Raw genomic sequence first — 19,302 nt, 5'->3', positions numbered from 1 at the left:
AAAAAATGATATGAAAATAAGGAAATGAGTAGTGAAATTGAAGTTATATAGTAAGCCAGCCCCCCCCCCCCCCCCCCCCCCCCCCCCCCCCCACGGATTAGGATTTTGAAGATTTTGGGAAACATAACATTTTCCTTTTTTTTTTTTTTTTTTGCTTGTCAAGATTTTTTGGATGAGTCTGGCCCCCCCACTTTGAAAAACGATGCTACGTGCCTGTATATGCAAACACCGAGTTGTACTCAATATCTTGGATAAGTAATACAAATGTTACATTTTTTATTACCAAAGTCTCCGTTATTAAAATTCTTAAAAAGTGTTACATCTTTTTTTTTCAAGCAAACACTTATTATGCGTGCGATCTTATTCGACGTAAAATAAGAAACCTATTAAGGTATCTCACTACACCTACCTTTATACTTTTTAAGACACTACGTCACAAGATCGCGATTTAAATGTTTTGTAAAACTGTTTATTATAATATATCATCAACTAAGGTTATATATCGTCGTGGCTCAGTGGTTAAAGTATTGGGCTTCTGAACCAAAGATCATGAGTTCGAGTCCGCCTGGAGCTTAAATTTTTGAAAATGTAATTTTTCATCCAAAATTGCATATTTTTGGCCTATTAGACTTAGATACTTCTTATCGATTATGATATCTATTACAATCAAGTAATTTTCTACTGATTTGAGAAAATATGTAACGGTGTAGTGAGCTACCTTAAGATTTTCATTTATCATCACAATTAATCCAACCAAAAAGAGTTCACAGCACAAAAAATAAACAGAGAATGAGAGTCGTCTTACGCATGACGCAGTTGGGCATGTGATATCCAGGTTTACAACCATGCAGGCATTCTCCAGATGAACGGTCACAAGTTTTATTTTGACAGTACGAACTGCAATTAAGGCTACAGTTTGATCCGTAAGATCCAAGTGGACAATCTACAAGGAAAATTAATAAAAAAAAAAAAAATAAATAATCTTTATGTACGAAAAAGAGTTATATACAAATACAAAATTTTTGAAAATTGTAATAAGTACTCAATTCAAAATCATCACATTTTCATTTTTCCTCTTTATGCATTATGCCGAAGAGAATTCAACGTTTGCGCATAATAACCTAATATTATGGTGGCATATCTCTGCCCCTTATGTGCAAGTTATTTTATATCAAATATGTCGACATGCAAGATAAATATGTTGACATGCAAGATAGTTATGTCAACATGCAACATATCTATGATGACATGCAAAAACTGCTTTCAAATAAAAATTTTATAAAATCTCAATAAATCTAAAATCTCGTCATCATGTGACATCCAAGATGATAGATTCTACTTATTTATGTCGACATGCAACTTATCTACGTTAACATGCGAGATAAACATGTTGACATGCAACTTATTTATGTTAACATGCAATTTCTTTATGTCGACATGCAACTTATTTATGCCGACATGCAACTTATTTATGTAGACATGCAACTTTATTATGTTAACATGCAAGATAAATATGATGAAAGGCAACATATTTATGTTGACATGCAACTTAGTTATGTTGTCATGCAACTTATAAGTTGCATGTCAACATAATTATCTCGCATATGAATAAAATATTAGCATGTGAACATAACTAAACTGCATGTCGACATAAATAAGTTGCATGTGACCATAACGAAGTTTCATGTTGGCATAAATATGTTGCATGTCAGCATATTTATCTTGCATGTTAACATTAATAAGTTGCATGTAGACATAGGTAAGTTGAATGTAGCATCTAGGATGTCACATGTTGGCGATATTTGACATTTTTAATAATTCTCATTTGATTGCAATTTTCTTGCATGTCAACATAGTTATGTTGCATGTTGACATAACTATCTTGCATGTCAACATATTTGTCTTGCATGTCAACATATGTGCTAGAAAAATAACTTGCACAGAAGGGCAGAGATATGCCACCATATATTATAAAACATTAAATACAATTGATTAAGGTCTGGCGTACTAGTATTTGACAGGTAGAACAATGATATTTAAACGGTTTATTTTGTACAAAACAGGTATATTTGCCTCTGCTACCATTATAAAAGTATCATTAAAACATATATTGAGATATAATGCTGTTTTATTTCAAAACTTTCATTGACTTGTGTTCTTTAATAAAAATTAAAAGCTATGAAAGTTGAAACTCTCAATGAATGAAACATTAACCTTTGAAAGCAGTGAAATTAAACTTGTTAAATAGCATTTAGTGATGGAATTTTGACTGAAACTTCCATTTAATTGACTGATTTCTGATCTATACAAAGTAATACTATGCCAGACTTACCTCCCCGGTTTTATGGGTAAAATGTATAATAATATGACCACTCAATATATTTTTCAGAGTTATTATGTTAAATACAATTATAATTTTGATGAATTGTCAATTTTTGCGGGGGTGGTGGGTTGAGAGACGACTCTGATTACATGTATTTAGTATTGTTTTGTTTTGAACATATTTTATTGAATAAACAAAAGGATCAGAAACAAGTTCTAACAACTTACAAGTTCCTCTCCTTAAATATAACAATAGTTTTCATGCATATGAGTATAGAACAAAAGAATATAATATTGATATACACAAAGAAATATTATTTAAATCTCAAGGATTCGTCTATAAACTTTTGTACAGAAGCAAAAATGCTTTTGTTGATATGTAAAGGAAGGTTATTGTTGCCATATAAAAGTAAATCAGTATCAATATTGACTAAATCTTACATAAACAATTGATCAAACATGTTGTTTCTCGCTCTAGAGTATTTTTTACAAGAAAAAAAGAAATGATACACATCCTCTGTTTTACCACATAAACACAACGGATTATTTATAATATTACGTTTACAAAGATCATAGTTTAATACACAGTTATGTCTCAGCTTTGTATGAATAGTGTTGGTACAGCGTTTACCAAAAGAAAAATAATTAGGGGGTTTCGTAACTTTAGGCATATGTTTGCAAAACAAATTGATTGAGGTGGCTGTTCTGGCTTCTATATTTAGTGAATTCCATTGATTGACAGCATTGGGTACAAATGATTTTTTAAGTAAATCTAACCTGCACTTAGGTACATTAAACTGATCCTTGTTTCGTGTGTTGTATCGCGATATATTTTCCCTCTTATTAGGAATAATATCACATAAATAATCAGGGAGACTCCCCATGTTAAATTTGAACATAGTTTTCATCTTGGCGATGTATCGTCTGGTTTGTAAAATTTCCCACCCTGTTTCTAAGTAAAGCGCTTCCCTTGGTACAAAAATTGGCAACCCAGTGACAATTCGTGCAGCACCCAATTGAACCTTTTCAAGTTTGTCTGCATCATGCACAGAACAGCCATCCCACACAATCGAAGCATATTCAAGGGTAGGTCTAACGAATGAAATGTATAATTTAGAGAGATGCTCTCTACCCAATTTATACTTAAGTTTTTTTAAGAGTCCTAATTTTTTGTATGCAGAGTTTACAATACCATCAATGTATTCAGACCAGCTGAGATTTTGCGATAATAAAAGTACTAAATGGCGATGGGTCGAGACAAACTCTAGTCTATCGCCTTCAAAAAATAATTTAGGTAAAACAGAGTTATGCTTCTTAGTAAAAAAAAAACCTTAGTTTTTGATGAATTGAATTTAAGAAGCCACTTTTTGGACCACGATTCCAAAATTTTTAAATCATGATTTAAAATATATTCAATGTTAAGTATGTTGTTTGAAGAGTATTGAAGCGAACTGTCATCAGCAAATAATCTACACAATGATAACATATTAACCGCCACATCATTGACATATATCAAAAATAAAAGAGGTCCTAATACAGATCCCTGGGGTACACCTGCTGAAATTTCTGATGTGCTTGACAAAAGATCTTTATACATAACTTTTTGGGACCTTTGACTTAAGTAACTAGAAAAGCACTTAAGAAGATCTCCACATACTCCATAGGTTTGTAACTTGAATAATAGGCCGCTATGCCATACTCTGTCAAATGCCTTTGACAGATCACAAAAAATCATACATGAAAATTTACCTTCATCAATATTTTGAACAATGCTGTGATACGTTTCTAATAGTTGATAAACAGTGGAATGACCTGGTAAAAAACCGGCTTGATATCGATAAAATAAATTGTTCCTATGAAAATAGTTGTACACATGTTTAAAAACGATTCTTTCCATAATTTTACTAACACATGATAACAAAGATACCGGTCTATAATTAGAAACCAATGACGGATCATCTTTTTTGAATAGAGGAATAACGTGAACAATTTTCCAAAAACATGGAAAAGTATTATCAACAAGTGATCTATTAAATAACAATGTAAGTGGTTTTACAATAGTAAAAAGGGTTGCCTTCAACATTTTATGGCTAACCAAATCAGGACCAATTGCTTTATTAACAGGTAATATTGAAATAATGTCTAACACTTCTTGTTCATTTATATAAATATTACAAAGTGTTTCTCTACATAAACTATACATATTAGGTAAAGCCGCATTCTTATTGTCTACAGAAGAAATAGAAGAAAAATATGTATTAAGAGATTCAATCTTCCCAAAATCTGAATAAACAAACTTGGTTGTACCGTTTACATTAGAAATTTGAATAGGTGGTAATTCCGTTGAAAGCTTCATATGAAATGAGTCTTTCATCAGCTTCCAGTATAACTTAGTATTATTTTTGCTTGAATCATCTAAATACGTTTCTATATTGTCATAATAATTTGAGATAGCGTGTTTTTTCATATTGTTAACTGAATTTCGGACCAAACAGAATCTTTATTCGTTTCAATTGCTTTGTTACGCAGTCGGTCTCTAACTCTGATCGTTCTCCGTAATACAGAGTCAAACCATGGCTTGTCACGAGGCCGAATGGTTATTGTTTGTTCCGGTATACATTCCCTAACGAACGAAAGAAATTTTGTGGTAAAATTATCAACTGCTATATTAACATTGTCAGCTTCCGTAATAATGTTTGTCCAATCGCAATGTTGAATTAAGGAATTTAGTTTATCGAAGTCAGCATCTTTGTAGATCCATACCTTACGTTTGTAAGAACGATTATAGTTTAGACTTGACGAAAGTGCAATGTATGTCGCTTTGTGATCGCTAACGGACGAGTCCATTACTGGTGTACCCGATTCGTAAACTTGGATATCTGTAGTAGTGAAAATTGGGTCAAGAAGTGTGTTATTTAGTATGCGTATCTTACTAGCATATTAAAGCAATGCCACTTTATATTGTTACCTTTAAAATCTTGAAAATTTATAAACCATCGTGTTATCGTTGAAACTGGACGGCTAAATTCAGTTAAAAACATAATTGAAATAATAATATACATGCATAGATCTAGCGGAAGGAGGGATGGGGTTAAAATAGGTATCGAAGGCCCCCCAATCCCTCAGGAAAAAAAATGAATCTGCGCATTAATCTTTTAACCATAACCGAAATAACACATGGGTTTTACACTTCTGGCTCTAAAAACCCATTGTCCGTATGAAAATCCCCTGTCTTCCCCAGTCACCCCCTGTGTTTTCACTGTCGTCCCCTGTACATCCCCTGCGTGCACTGTACAGAGCCCCTGTATACCCTGTCATCCCCTGTGCGTCCCTGTACACACCCCCTGTGTGCCAGTGTAATCCCCTGTCACCCCCTGTAAGCCCCTGTCATTTCCTGTAAGCCAATGTATACCCCTGTGTATGCCCCTGACACTCCCTGTAAGACATTTAACTACTCGCTAAGTAAAAAAATACCTTTTAATTAATTCGGATTTCTTAAAAATTTATATTTAGCATTCATGTTTTAAACGATGCTTGTTTTTCTTTGAATTTCAGTGTTGGCAATATTATTACAAACGTCAATAATTTTGACTCAACATTGACACAAATCAAAATACATGTATACCTGTATACCGATAAACCGGTTATTTTATTACATGTATTTAAACAAATGACCATGTTCTGTAGTTTGTAAACAAAAAATAAAAATTAAAAAATAAGTGGAGGAGTGCGTAATATCTGCAATGTTTTGTGCCGTGTAACCTGCCTGAGCTAAAGCGTATAATAACACAAAATGATCAGCACGTGCAGATAACCACAGACCGATTGAAATGATGAAATAATCACCTATATTTTGACTGCCTTGTCCAGCGTATTGATGCATAGAATTAAATAGTCTTTATGAAGTTATGTTAAAATCGCTGATTTTTGCTGTCAGCATTTTTTTATAGATCATGTGAGAGAGAGAGAGAGAGAGAGAGAGAGAGAGAGAGAGAGAGAGAGAGAGAGAGAGAGAGAGAGAGAGAGAGAGAGAGATTTTCCGGAAGGGGGATTAGACCGGTCCACCGGTGACACTTTTAACTTCTATCAGTGTGCATTTTCCAGTTTAGTCATTTATATGCATTAATGTATAGAATTGTCCTCATGCATATAGAGCAATGATACGGTTATTGAATGATTTTAATGCATGACTGTATTCAAATGCCGGTACTGGGTGACATATTACGTATTACGAAAGCCCTGAAGGGACATGTTGATTTTTTAAAAAAGCAAAAAGTAATTCGAGATCTCGAATTACACAACTCGTTCCCACAGATTATCAACTCGTTCTCTCGGATTGAGAATCCGTTATCACGAATTACTAACTCGTTCCCACAGATTATCAATTCGTTCCCTCGATTTAAAAAATCCGTTTTCTCGGATTGTAATTCGTTTCTCGATTTGAAAAATCTGATCAAACGGATTTGAAATTCGTTATTACGTTTTGATGAATACATACATCTCTCATATTCCTCATATCAATCAGCAGCTAAAAAGGCACTAGAATTGGACATAAAGTAAGTATATTAATTAAAGCAATTAGAGAGAAATTTCGACTAAAGTTATATATATTTATGTATACACCGTTATGTTCATATGTAAAGTTGGATGTCCTTGCAACTTTTCATTGTTTAGCTATCTTTAATACTTTAATTCATAATATTTTTTTGCAGGAGACAATCTACAACTTGATTCACCAGTACTTCCATTTTGACTTGCAATACAAAGATATTGTAATCATTTTAGTTCTGATTGTCATGGTGGTGTATTTTGATGAAAAAATGCTGTCAAACCTGGATAGAAGAATTAAACGATTTGCAGAACCGTGGTCTTTTTACGAGTGACAAGTTGGACACTAACCTGCTTCAGTTTTGTTTGATGAAATTACTTCAGGTATTTAAATAAGCTAATGTTCTATACACAGCGTTAAACATTTTGTAGAATATAAAATTTAATATTATCTAAAGCAATATACTAGTTCCACAGATAAATTATTAACAAATAAGTTATAGAAAATACCAAACGAATTAAATGCATCTGTTTAATATTTATATTACAGTATTTATTTACGATTTGTCAATTGTCAGTGGTAGTGCAATATTGATATCAAATATTTTTTTCCAGAATGAGTTAGACGAAGTGGCACATGTGTGGAATGCTCATTATCTGCAATTCACCAAACGAATGAAGTATTCGAAGCTGTCCTTCTAATGTATATCTTTTCCTGGAACAAATTCAAGTTCAAGACTATATTTATCCGGTCGATGTAGAAGTTCTTGAGCTTTGTCCACGTGAATGTACAATCGGAAACGTACTTCCCTGTGACGATGAAATATTTGAACTCGGTTGCATTTTCATGGATGAACAATCTACCATTGAATATTGTTGAGGGAAAGGACCTATACGTAAATCTTCATTCCTAGATCATGAAAATGTTGTAGTCTTGTGATGAAACTGCCACCGTTTCTAAAATACAAGGCGATACAATCGATGCATTGATTGTGGTTTTGTTTATATGATATATATATGACAAGTAAAGCCCACTTAAAAAATTTAGCAATTAGCATATCTCAACAAAAATTTTGGGCCAATAAAATGGCAAAACCTCAATAAATATAAAACTGTGCATTGGCGAAGATGAACATGTCACGTGCAAAAAGAAAGTGCTTTAAGAATACATTTCTAATGATCAATTGAAATTTGAGAGTCAGTCGATAAGTTATAAGCAAGATACAGAGCTCACAATCATTTGTAATATAAACAAGGCTCGTGCCCTCTTTTTTTTCTTTCTTTTTTTTAAAATATGGTCAATATTCCAGTAATAAATCTCTTTCAAGCTGATTCGTATATCTTTTACTTCATTTTAAGGATTAATAAACAGTTTTTAACATTAAACACATTCATTTTAGGTCTAAAATTGGTATTTTCACTTTAACATTCAAAATGTAAACAAAAGCTTTGTTTACATAGCAAAGAATTGTAAGCTTTTTAACTCGCTTATAACTCAACCAATTACACTATAATTTTGGTTGCCTATTAAAAATGCTTTACTGAAGCATTGTAAAAATTAAAATCGGAAAAATAATTTTATGCCAAAACCGTGACCATGCCCCTTTAAGATGCACATGAAACAAATCTTGGAGCACAAAGAGGGCAAAAATTTAATTGATTAATTTTGCACATTTTTGGAATTATAGCCTTATTTGGTTTCTGTTGCATGTTGAATTGGTAGAAAAAAGTTTAAAATGCAAAATGTTTTAATAAAATATGGGTCATTTACAGCTGTTTTTTAAAATGATTTTGTTGTCTCTGGGTCTGCTCTTGACAAATTTGAAACGTGTAAAAGATGACGTATTGAAACATTTGGAATGTCTTTTTTTTTTAATAAAGATGAAGAGATGAATAATTATGTACTTTCTCAAAATATTTTTGGAGGATAAGTCCAGAGATATAACAGTTGTTTCATACACTACATGTAATTTATACAGCATATTACATGTATACAGTCTCGCACTGGCTTTGTGCTGGATTAGTGAAAATAAATAATGTTTTGGGTTCAAATAACCTTGGTGAATCCCTTTTTAACATTTTTGTTTTTAAATGTATGCTGAGATAACATTATGTTGAACTATATTATATATTTATACCCTTCGCAAACAACATTTTTTTTTTGGGGGGGGGGGGGGGGTATATACTGTGGAATCATTAAATTTCGTGCGTGCCAATTTTCGTGGATGGCTTTAATTTTACAGGTTCGTGTGGACGTAATTTCGTGTATTCTTATATATCTACAAAAGGAAATATGACTTTATTACCCTAATTTGTCAATTCGTGGAGGATGTTAATTCATGTATGAGAGGTACCCACGAATTCCACGAAAATTGAACCACCACGAAATCTAATGATTCCACAGTAGGAATCACCTTGTCTGTCCGTTTGTACGTATGTCCAGAGGGTGTGTCATGACCTTGACCCAAGGACGTTTGGGCAAGGTCAAGGTCATTGGGACGAAAAGTGCAAAATTCGTGTCTGGTCCATATTTTTCTTATGGAGAATCACTGTTTTGCCGAGTTTGAACGAATATCAAATAGCTCTAATGCAGCCGTCTTTCAGTTGGCAGACTGATCAACAGAGAAAGTTGAATTAACATTCGTGATGGACTTAAGTTGTAATGAATTATGTATGAAAATATTCATATTGGTGTTTTAAGGTGGTATGGGACATCTGTCGATATTATCTGCATTGAAGTACACTATGTTCGAAGTACTTTCACCGGTTTATAATTTTTTTAATTTCGCAATACTTGATTAAAAAAAGTTTTAAAATTTGTTTGAAAAGTAAAAATTTTTAAATTCTAAGTGGAACACGACGGTATGACTTACAGAGTTGTAGTTAATGACCTAACCAACTGCGCTACGCTGCTAGGTGACAATTATGGAAAAATACTTATAAAATTACACTTCATTTATTTTTATTTCGATAAATAGTACGTCACAACATGGAGTTGTCCAATACCACCTTTAAGAAATTAGGCGCACAGAATTGTAAAATTGCATGAACCATCGACACGGATCAGTTGGGAGTTGTCTATAACCTCGAAATGATATGTACAGGTTCGAAAAAAAATTAATTACTCAAACTGTTATGTTGATAGTTGAAGTACTTAAGAAATGAAGATAATAATTTTTCTATTGATCGACGTATCAAAGAAAAAATTGACCGGAAAACTTCATCAATGCGCGTAGCGCATTGATGAAAAAGTTTTCCGGTCAATTTTTTCTTTGATATGTCGATCATTAGAAAACTTATTATCTTCATTTCTTATCATTTAATAAAACATTTTCAAATAAAAAAATGTGAAGTGTCATTGATCAAAAATGTGAATAATGTAAATGAAGCGGCGCGTATGAATACAAAACAACAACAGCAACAAAATTCAAAATGGATTTGCCTTCAGCTGATGCAGAGCTACTGGGCTGAATTTAATGGATTAAACACAAATAGTGAGTTAAAATCTGAACCGACTGAATTGAAAACGAAAGGAAAATACATGCAATAGCTTGTGATATCATTCACTGTGCAGAAAAACTCGTATTAAAACTAGTTTTCATGTGAGATCGCTGGAAAATGCAACTGGACATAACCATCCAAGGAAAAGCGATCGTGGACGAAAATAGCTGATATGTCGACAAAGAATAGTATGTATAAGCGACTTTTGTAAACGTTGTGGTAACTAGATAGCCAGTGATGTACTTTTAAATATGGTATATCTGCCACTTGGAATTCACCGAAGGAGTTGATGCATTACTCATTGCTTTTCTTTACGACGCTTATTTTGATGACCGATCATCTATGTGTGTAAATTTAAAAATTATCGTTACCAAATTTGACCAGCAGTGTTACCGTGAAAGTTTATATGCCTATATGTTCGTTATAATATTGAAATCCTTAAAAGGAACAGCCAGCCTCGTAAATGTTGATTAAACTCAAGCAGACGAAATCGTGAGAAGACGCCTAATTTTCTATTTCGTAAATCAAACAAAGTGTTTTGTTTATTTTTGAAGGTTAAACTTTCAAGTTTTTATATTCAAAAGTTTGCATTTTGTTTGCTGACAATAAAACAGACACAACTTTACATTTTGTTGACAGTGTTTATCTTGGAAATTCCCGTTCTATAAATAGTGTTAGATCAGAGCAGTTGAGAAAAGTAGATCCGGCGAAAATTTTATTGATGCAGGTATCAAAGAAATTTTTCAACCAATCAGAAGCGCCGATATCTCATCAAACGAATAAATATTAAATGATATGTCTATTCCGGCTATTAAAACACCCTCACAAGCTTTCTAAAAAGGGGTTAAGACGGTGCACCGATAAATAATAATATTGGAAATGTTAATGCATATATTTTAATACAGTTGTATTGTATATCATAATGAATTAATAATAAGAACAAAACATACTGTTCATATGGCAGAAATCAATAACGACAATAGGTACAGTGAGCATGCACACAAATGATAGCCCCCGCTAAGAAAAAAACCGTAACTCCAAGTTCTATCAATAACAATTGCTGTATTTTTTTTTAAATTGTTAATGCTAAGATGAGTACACAAATCAATTTCTGTTTCTTAAATTCCATTTCATTTCAACTTAACCCTTAATGCATAAAGACATTTGCATCCTTCTAATAACAATCATGACTGGAATCAAACGATAATCCACATGTCAAGCAGCAATTAAATTGTATGAACTTATGTATAACGAGAGATAAAACACATCAGGGCGGGCCATTTTCAGAGGGGCGGGCAAGGATGAAATTAATCAAACAATTGATTTTATGTGGCCGGAAACAAAAAAGCTTTGTGTCAAATTTTACCTTCTTATCATTTCCACAGGAACGTACATGTAATATCGTTTTTGAAAGTGGGGGCCAGACTCCTTTAAAGAATATTGACAAGCAAAAAAGGGGGAAAGGTTAACTGCTACAGTACCGCTCAGACCCAACCTAACACCAGAGTAAACCTCAACTAAACCCTGGGTTTACTCTTGGGGTTTACTTGGGGTTTACTCTGGGTTTATTTTATGAAAACTTGGGTCCACGCGGGGTTTACTTTGGGTTTACTCGGGGTTTACTTAAGGTTTACTTGGAAATTACTATTGAGGTCAAATTTATGCATTGAAGTGTGAAGCAGACCTGTTCTATCTTACCATCCCACTGCCTGTAATTCCTGCCTCTTGTATATTACTAATACACAGTTAGCATCTGCTTTCAGGGGTATACTTCTGACCGGGTTTACTCTCTGTGTCCACTCTGAGTTTACTTTGGGTTTACTCTGGGTCCACTCTAGTAAACCCAAAGTAAACCCTGAGTAAACCCAGACAGTAAACCCTGGGTTTAGTTGGGGTTTACTTTCTGTTATGTTGGGTCTGATTGTTACTTTACGTTCCCAATTCCAATAAAACAAGAAATGACACAGAAAGGAATCAAGTTTTCTTAAACAATGACTTCGTACAATGACCTTGTTCCTACATACAAAGATGTAAACCAGACACAAATTTTGCATTTTTCCCGTCATGTATCAGCGACTTCGACCCTGCTCAAATGACCTTTTTTCAAGATCATGCCACCCCTCAGCTTATAAGCGATCTTTTTGTGAAGTAAGAACTTCCAATGATTCTCCATAAGAAAGATATGGACCGGACACGAATTTTGCACTTTTCCTCCCAATGACCTTCACCTTGCCCAAACGTCCTTGGGTCAAGTCATGACACACCCTCTGGACATACGTGAAGACAGACGGAAGGACAAGGTGATTCCTTTATACCCCCCCCCCCAAAAAAACGTTGTTTGCGAAGGGTATGAATATATTATATAGATTAATAAAATGTTATATCAGGGTTAGGGTTAGGGTTAGGGTTAGATTACATGATTACATGTCTTGAGCAGAACTTCACGGAAAACTCCTTAGATTTATTATCGAACAAACAAGATGAGCTTCTCAACATAAGAAAAAATAAATTAAAAGGTCAATGTATCAGGTCAAAGTCTAAATGGATTGACGAGGGAGAAAAGCCGTCCAAATATTTCATTAACCTAGAGACTAGGAACTACATAAGTAAACAAATACCAAATATTGAAAAAGATGATGGGTCGGTTATTTTCGATCAAATGAAAATATTAAAAGAAACTAAATCTTTTTATGAACACTTGTATAAGAAAAGAGAAATTATAAATGAAGAAAGTTTCCATGAAAAGTTAAATAAAATTAAGTGTCCTAAACTTAATAGAGAAGAATCAAATACCCTTGAAGGTCCTTTAACTGATACAGAAATTCTGAATTTCCTTAAGAAAATGAAAAATGAAAAAAGTCCTGGCCCTGATGGTTTTACAAGTGAGTTCTTTAAATTCTTCTGGAGAGACTTAGGAATATTTATCACAAGAGCAATTAACCACTCTTTTCAAATAGGAAACTTTTCAGAAATAAATAAACTAGGTGTTATTACATGCATTCCCAAATCTGGAAAACCTAAACAATTTCTGAAAAATTGGCGTCCCATTACTTTACTAAATGTTATTTACAAGCTAGCTTCAGGAAGCTTAGCTGAACGCATGAAAACTATTCTAGATAAATTGATAAATAATGATCAGACTGGATTTTTGAAGGGAAGATTTATTGGGGAAAATATAAGACTTATATATGACCTTATGTATTATACAGAGCATTACAACATACCCGGCCTTTTAATGTTAATTGATTTTGAAAAGGCTTTTGACACCATCTCATGGAGTTTTATCTAAAAAACACTAGACTTTTTTAATTTTGGACCCTCCTTCAAAAATTAGATAAAAACATTCTATAACGGAATTAAGGCATGTGTGATTCAAAATGGTATAATTTCAGAATACTTTTATCCAGAAAGGGGCTGTAGACAAGGTGACCCAATATCTCCATATCTCTTTCTTCTCTGCGCTGAGATTTTAGGAATATTAATAAGAAATGAAAAAGACATCAAAGGTATAATTATTGATGGAGAAGAATACAAAATATCTCAATATGCAGACGACACATCAATTATAATGGATGGTACACCACAATCATATGATGGCATTCTTAGGGTTTTAGACTTTTTCGCACAAGTATCAGGCTTAAAAATAAATTTTACAAAAACAAAAATGGTTTGGATTGGTAGCAAAAAATTTTCAAAGGATGTATTTCATCATTCACGATGGAAACTTAGTTGGAACAATTTCAATTTTGAGCTTCTATGTATCAAATTTTCAGTTAAATTAGATGAAATGGAAGAATTAAATTATTTACCAAAATTGTCTGAAATTAGAAGATTGATAAATCAGTGGAAGTTAAGAAAATTAACACCAATTGGTCGAATTACGATAATCAAGACACTAATAATACCAAAGCTAAATCATTTGATACTAGCATTACCCAACCCAAAAACCGAATACCTAAAAACTTTTGAACATGATATTTTTCATTTCCTATGGGGCTGTAAAGTTCATAAAGTAAAGAAAAGTACAATTATACAAGATTATAATCATGGGGGTCTCAAAATGGTTGATTATGGAAATTTTATCACAGCACTCAAAGCTACTTGGATGAGAAGGCTAATTAAAACTGATACAAAATGGGTAAAGCTTTTAGAATCAATTTTGAAAATTAGTATCTCTGAAATATGGAGAAATGGTCCTAATTATTCGTACCTTCTATGTAAAAAATTAGAAAATTCTTTTTGGAAAGAAGTGCTCCTCAGCTGGTTAAAAATAATTGAACAAACGCCACTTAGTAGACCCCAAATTATAAATGATAATATATGGCACAATCCCCAAATCACCATAGACAATAAATCAATATTTATCAAAAGTTATGTTAATAAAGGATTTATTTTTGTTAGTGATCTGCTTAATATAGATGGAACATTTAGAAACTTTGATGAATTGAAACACATTAATCCAAAGACAAATTTCATAGAGTATGCAAGTTTAAGAACTGCAGTTACAACCAGACTACATACACAAGATATACACTTACCAAACCTACAGAACACATTACAATATGGACCAATTGTCCCTAATCATATTCTATTGTTTATTAATACTTGTAAAGGTTGTAAACCCATGTACAACATACTATTAGACAAAAAAAGAGAAATATGTACATCGATATCAAAATGGAGAGAAAAGGGTTATAACTATTCACAAACTTCTTGGAGTAGAATTTTTGAACTCCCTTTTAAGTGTACACAGGAATCAAAACTACATTGGCTGCAATATCAAATACTTCATAGGATTGTCCCTACAAATAAATATCTTTTTAATATAAAAAAAAGCAGAATCTGCTGTTTGCACCTTTTGTAAAAAAGATGAAGAAAGTATTGGTCATTTATTTTATGAATGTAATATAGTAAAAGAATTGTGGTGTGATGTTGAAGAGTGGATTTTTACACAGTTTGAAATCTCGATTACATCTGATATTCAATCAGTTCTTTTTGGAAAATACAAAAATAAAGAAAGTTATAAATTTTTTAACCTGATAGCTCTTATTGTGAAGCAATATATTTTTTCATGTAAATATAAAAGTAATCCGACACCAAATATACATGCCTTGAAAAAGGTCATAACAGAAAGAATCTTAACTGAAAAATATTTGCTGTTGAAAAGATGTAATTATAAGGAATACGAAAGCCACTGGCAGAATATCTGTGAAAAATTGTAGTTATAGAGATAAGTTTGTTTTTTTTTGATTGATGTGAACCCTCATATCATTTCATTTGTTTCCAGTATAGCATAGTCTATACTTGTATTGTAATCCACCTGCATAATCTCTCTCTCTCTCTCTCTCTCTCTCTCTCTCTCTCTCTCTCAAAATCAGCTTCACTTCATATGAAATATACAAAACTGTACTATTAAGTAGAAATAGTATAAAGACTATGTAATATGTTTATAAAAATGTTACAATCAGTATTATGTTACATATGTACATGTGTTGTGAAATGAAAAACCCAATAAAAAAAAAAAAAAAAAAAAAAAAAAAAATGTTATATCAGCATATATAAAAAGTTAAAAAAAAAAAAAAAAAGGAAACACCAAGGGTACTTTAACTAAAAAAATACTTGTATTCACTAATCAAGGACAAAGTCAGTGCGAAACTTTATACATGTAATATGCGGTATAAATATATCCCTAGACTTTAAATTTATCCTCCAAAAATATTTTGAAAAAGTACATACTAATTAGTCATCTCTCCATTTTAAAACAAACCTGACATTTTGAATGTTTCAATGTGTCATATCTTAACACATTTCAAATTTGTCGAGAGAAGACCGAACAAAATCATTTAAAGAAGATTTAGAGAAGACAACAAAATCATTTAAAACAGCTGTAAATGACCCATATAATGATAAAATGAAATTTTCGCCCTCCTTGTGCTCCCAGATTTCTGCCGAATCTACAATGCACATCTTAAGCGCCCACTTTCTTTTTGCAAATGACACGTTCATCTTTGATAATGCACAGTGTTATATTCATTGAGGTTTTGCCAGTTTATTGGCCCAACATTTTTGTCGAGATATGCTAATTGTTTTAAATAATTTTTTTTAAGTGGGCTTAACTTGTCATATATATCATATAATCAAAACACAATCAATGCATCAATTGTATCGCCTTGTATTTTGAAAACGTATTAACGGTGGCAGTTTCATCACAAGACTACAACATTTTCATGATCCAGGAATGAAGATTTACGTATAGGTCCTTTCCCTCAACAATATTTAACGGTAAATCAAAGTATTGTTCCTCCATGAAATTGCAACCGAGTTCAAATATTTCTTCGTAACAGGGAAGAACGTTTCAGATTGTACATTCACGTCGACAAAGCTCAAGAACTTCTACATCGACCGGATGAATATATTCTTGAACTTGAAATAGTTCCAGGAAAAGATATACATTAGAAGGACAGCTTCGAACACTTCATTCATTGGTGGATTGCAAATAATGAGCATTCCACACATGTGCCACTTCGTCTAACTCATTCTGGAAAAAAAATTGATATCAATATTGCACTACCACTGACAATTGACAAATCGTAAATAAACACTGTAATATAAATATTAAACAGATGCATTTAATTCGTTTGGTATTTTCTATAACTTATTTGTTAATAATTTGTCTGTGGAACTAGTATATTGCTTTAGATAATATTAAATTTTATATTCTACAAAATGTTTAACGCTGTGTATAGAACATTAGCTTATTTGAATACCTGAAGTAATTTCATCAAACAAAACTGAAGCAGGTTAGTGTCCAACTTGTCACTCGTAAAAAAACCACGGTTCTGCAAATCGTTTAATTCTTCTATCCAGGTTTGACAGCATTTTTTCATCAAAATACACCATCATGACAATCAGAACTAAAATGATTACAATATCTTTGTATTGCAAGTCAAAATGGGAGTACTGGTGAATTAAGTTGTAGATTGTCTCCTGCAAAAAAATATTATGAATTAAAGTATTAAAGAATAAAGATAGCTAGCCCGCGACTCATTAAGACAATTAATAGTTGCAAGGACATCAAACTTTACATATGCACATAACGGTGTATACATAAATATAGATTACTTTAGTCGAAATTTCTCTCTAATTGCTTTAATTGATATACTTACTTTATGTCCAATTCTAGTGCCTTTTTAGCTGCTGATTGATATGAGGAATATGAGAGATGTATGTATTCATCAAAACGTAATAACGAATTTCAAATCCGTTTGATCAGATTTTTCAAACCGAGAAAACGAATTACAATCCGAGAAAACCGATTTTTTAAATCGAGGGAACGAATTGATAATCTGTGGGAACGAGTTAGTAATTCGTAATAACGGATTCTCAATCCGAGAGAACGAGTTGATAATCTGTGGGAACGAGTTGTGTAATTCGAGATCTCGAATTACTTTTTGCTTTTTTAAAAAATCAACATGTCCCTTCAGGGCTTTCGTATACGGAAGCCCATTTAGGACCTATCAAAAAATATTTTTGAATTTGATATAACGAATTCTTGAATTTGTTAAAACGAATTTAAATCGTTATAACGAATTGTTGAATCCGTTATAACGAATTAAATTTGTTATAACAAGTTTTAGGAATTCGTTACAACGAATTTTATCTGTTATAACAAATTCGCTGAATTCATTATTTCAAATTCTAAAATCTGCTTTAACAAATTAAATTTGAAATAACGAATTCTTGAATTCGGTATTTCTAAGTTTTATTTCGTAATTTCGGTTTTTTAAATCGGTTATAACATATTTTCATCCAACTTGTGATAACAAATTTTAGTTTTGGGGAACAAATTAAACGGGGAGGACTTCATTTGTCCGATATCGGCTTATGACGAAACGGCGATATGGTAACTGAAGTAAACTGGCGTAAGAACAAAAGTGGAGGAACATATTGTCACAGCTGTTGCTGTAACCCTGGTAACAGATGTAACAATTCCAAAAGAAACCTTACTTTATCGGCTTTGCTAGATTTTCTACATAGATAGAAACAAAATATTTAAGAACTGCTATATGTAGCAATGCATTTTCACCAAAAATATTATGCAGGATAAACAGATTTGTTTCGACGGGTTTCTGCGTAAAATTCCCAAAAATTGTTTAGTCAATGCTATTAATCATGCTGATTTTTAAAAGGGTACCTGCAGCCCAGCCAATGTCGAAGTTATGTCAGAATTTATTTACCAGCATTTATCGCAAAAACTGCATCGAAATCGATGCAAAAATAATGGAGTTACGCCTCTTCAAAGTGCCTATTTTTACCTTCTTTTAGAAATCTAATCAAGAGAAAATGTGAAATTATGCGATAACGAGGCTTCGGTGACGTCACGAGGTCAACACAAGGGAAATTTCCTTACAAAGCTATACAAAAAAAAAATTCAATTTTACAGCAAAAATGATTCATATAGGTCTGATGTTTTCCGTATCTACTTATTTTAAGTATAGTAAATTTAAAAAGTTGTATCCGTAATTATTTTGTTCAATCAGATTACGTTTTAAACGATTTTAAAATTTGCTATTCTAATCGCCTTTTACCGATGAATAGGATATCTTTAAACGATTGCATGGGCAGATGTATGTTCATTATTCATATTTATTTTGGTCGGTGCGTGTTCGAATCCAATAAAGCTTGAAGGGCTTTATCATAGATTTGATATGCACGCTCCGACCGAAATTATCACCTCATAATATTCAAAGAATGATGACTTTTTGCTTATATATTTACATGTATATTATTTCCAATTTCTACACTTCAAAACAACATTTCAAAACCACTGGGGTTTTTTTCATGCATAGCACATGTTATGTATTATTGCAGCAAATACCGTTTCTCGGTTATGATGTAGGACACGCTTATTTTGTGTCACTCATTTTTAAT

The 19,302-nt window shown here is 32.4% G+C and overlaps 1 protein-coding gene across 1 annotated transcript in view; it reads right to left on the bottom strand.

Moving 5' to 3' along the window:
• Positions 1-19,302, bottom strand: part of LOC105337333 (cell death abnormality protein 1) — a 58,406-nt gene that overhangs the window by 12,553 nt on the left and 26,551 nt on the right. Inside the window, exon 5 of the mRNA XM_066066918.1 lies at positions 806-943. Coding sequence (XP_065922990.1) covers positions 806-943 — 138 coding nt within the window. The remainder of the gene's footprint in view (positions 1-805; positions 944-19,302) is intronic.

The sequence above is a fragment of the Magallana gigas genome, chromosome 7 (genome assembly GCF_963853765.1).
Source record: "Magallana gigas chromosome 7, xbMagGiga1.1, whole genome shotgun sequence".
Lineage (NCBI taxonomy): Eukaryota > Metazoa > Mollusca > Bivalvia > Ostreida > Ostreidae > Magallana > Magallana gigas.
Note: the sequence above shows the minus strand (reverse complement) of the source record. Positions and strands in the feature narration are given on the sequence as shown.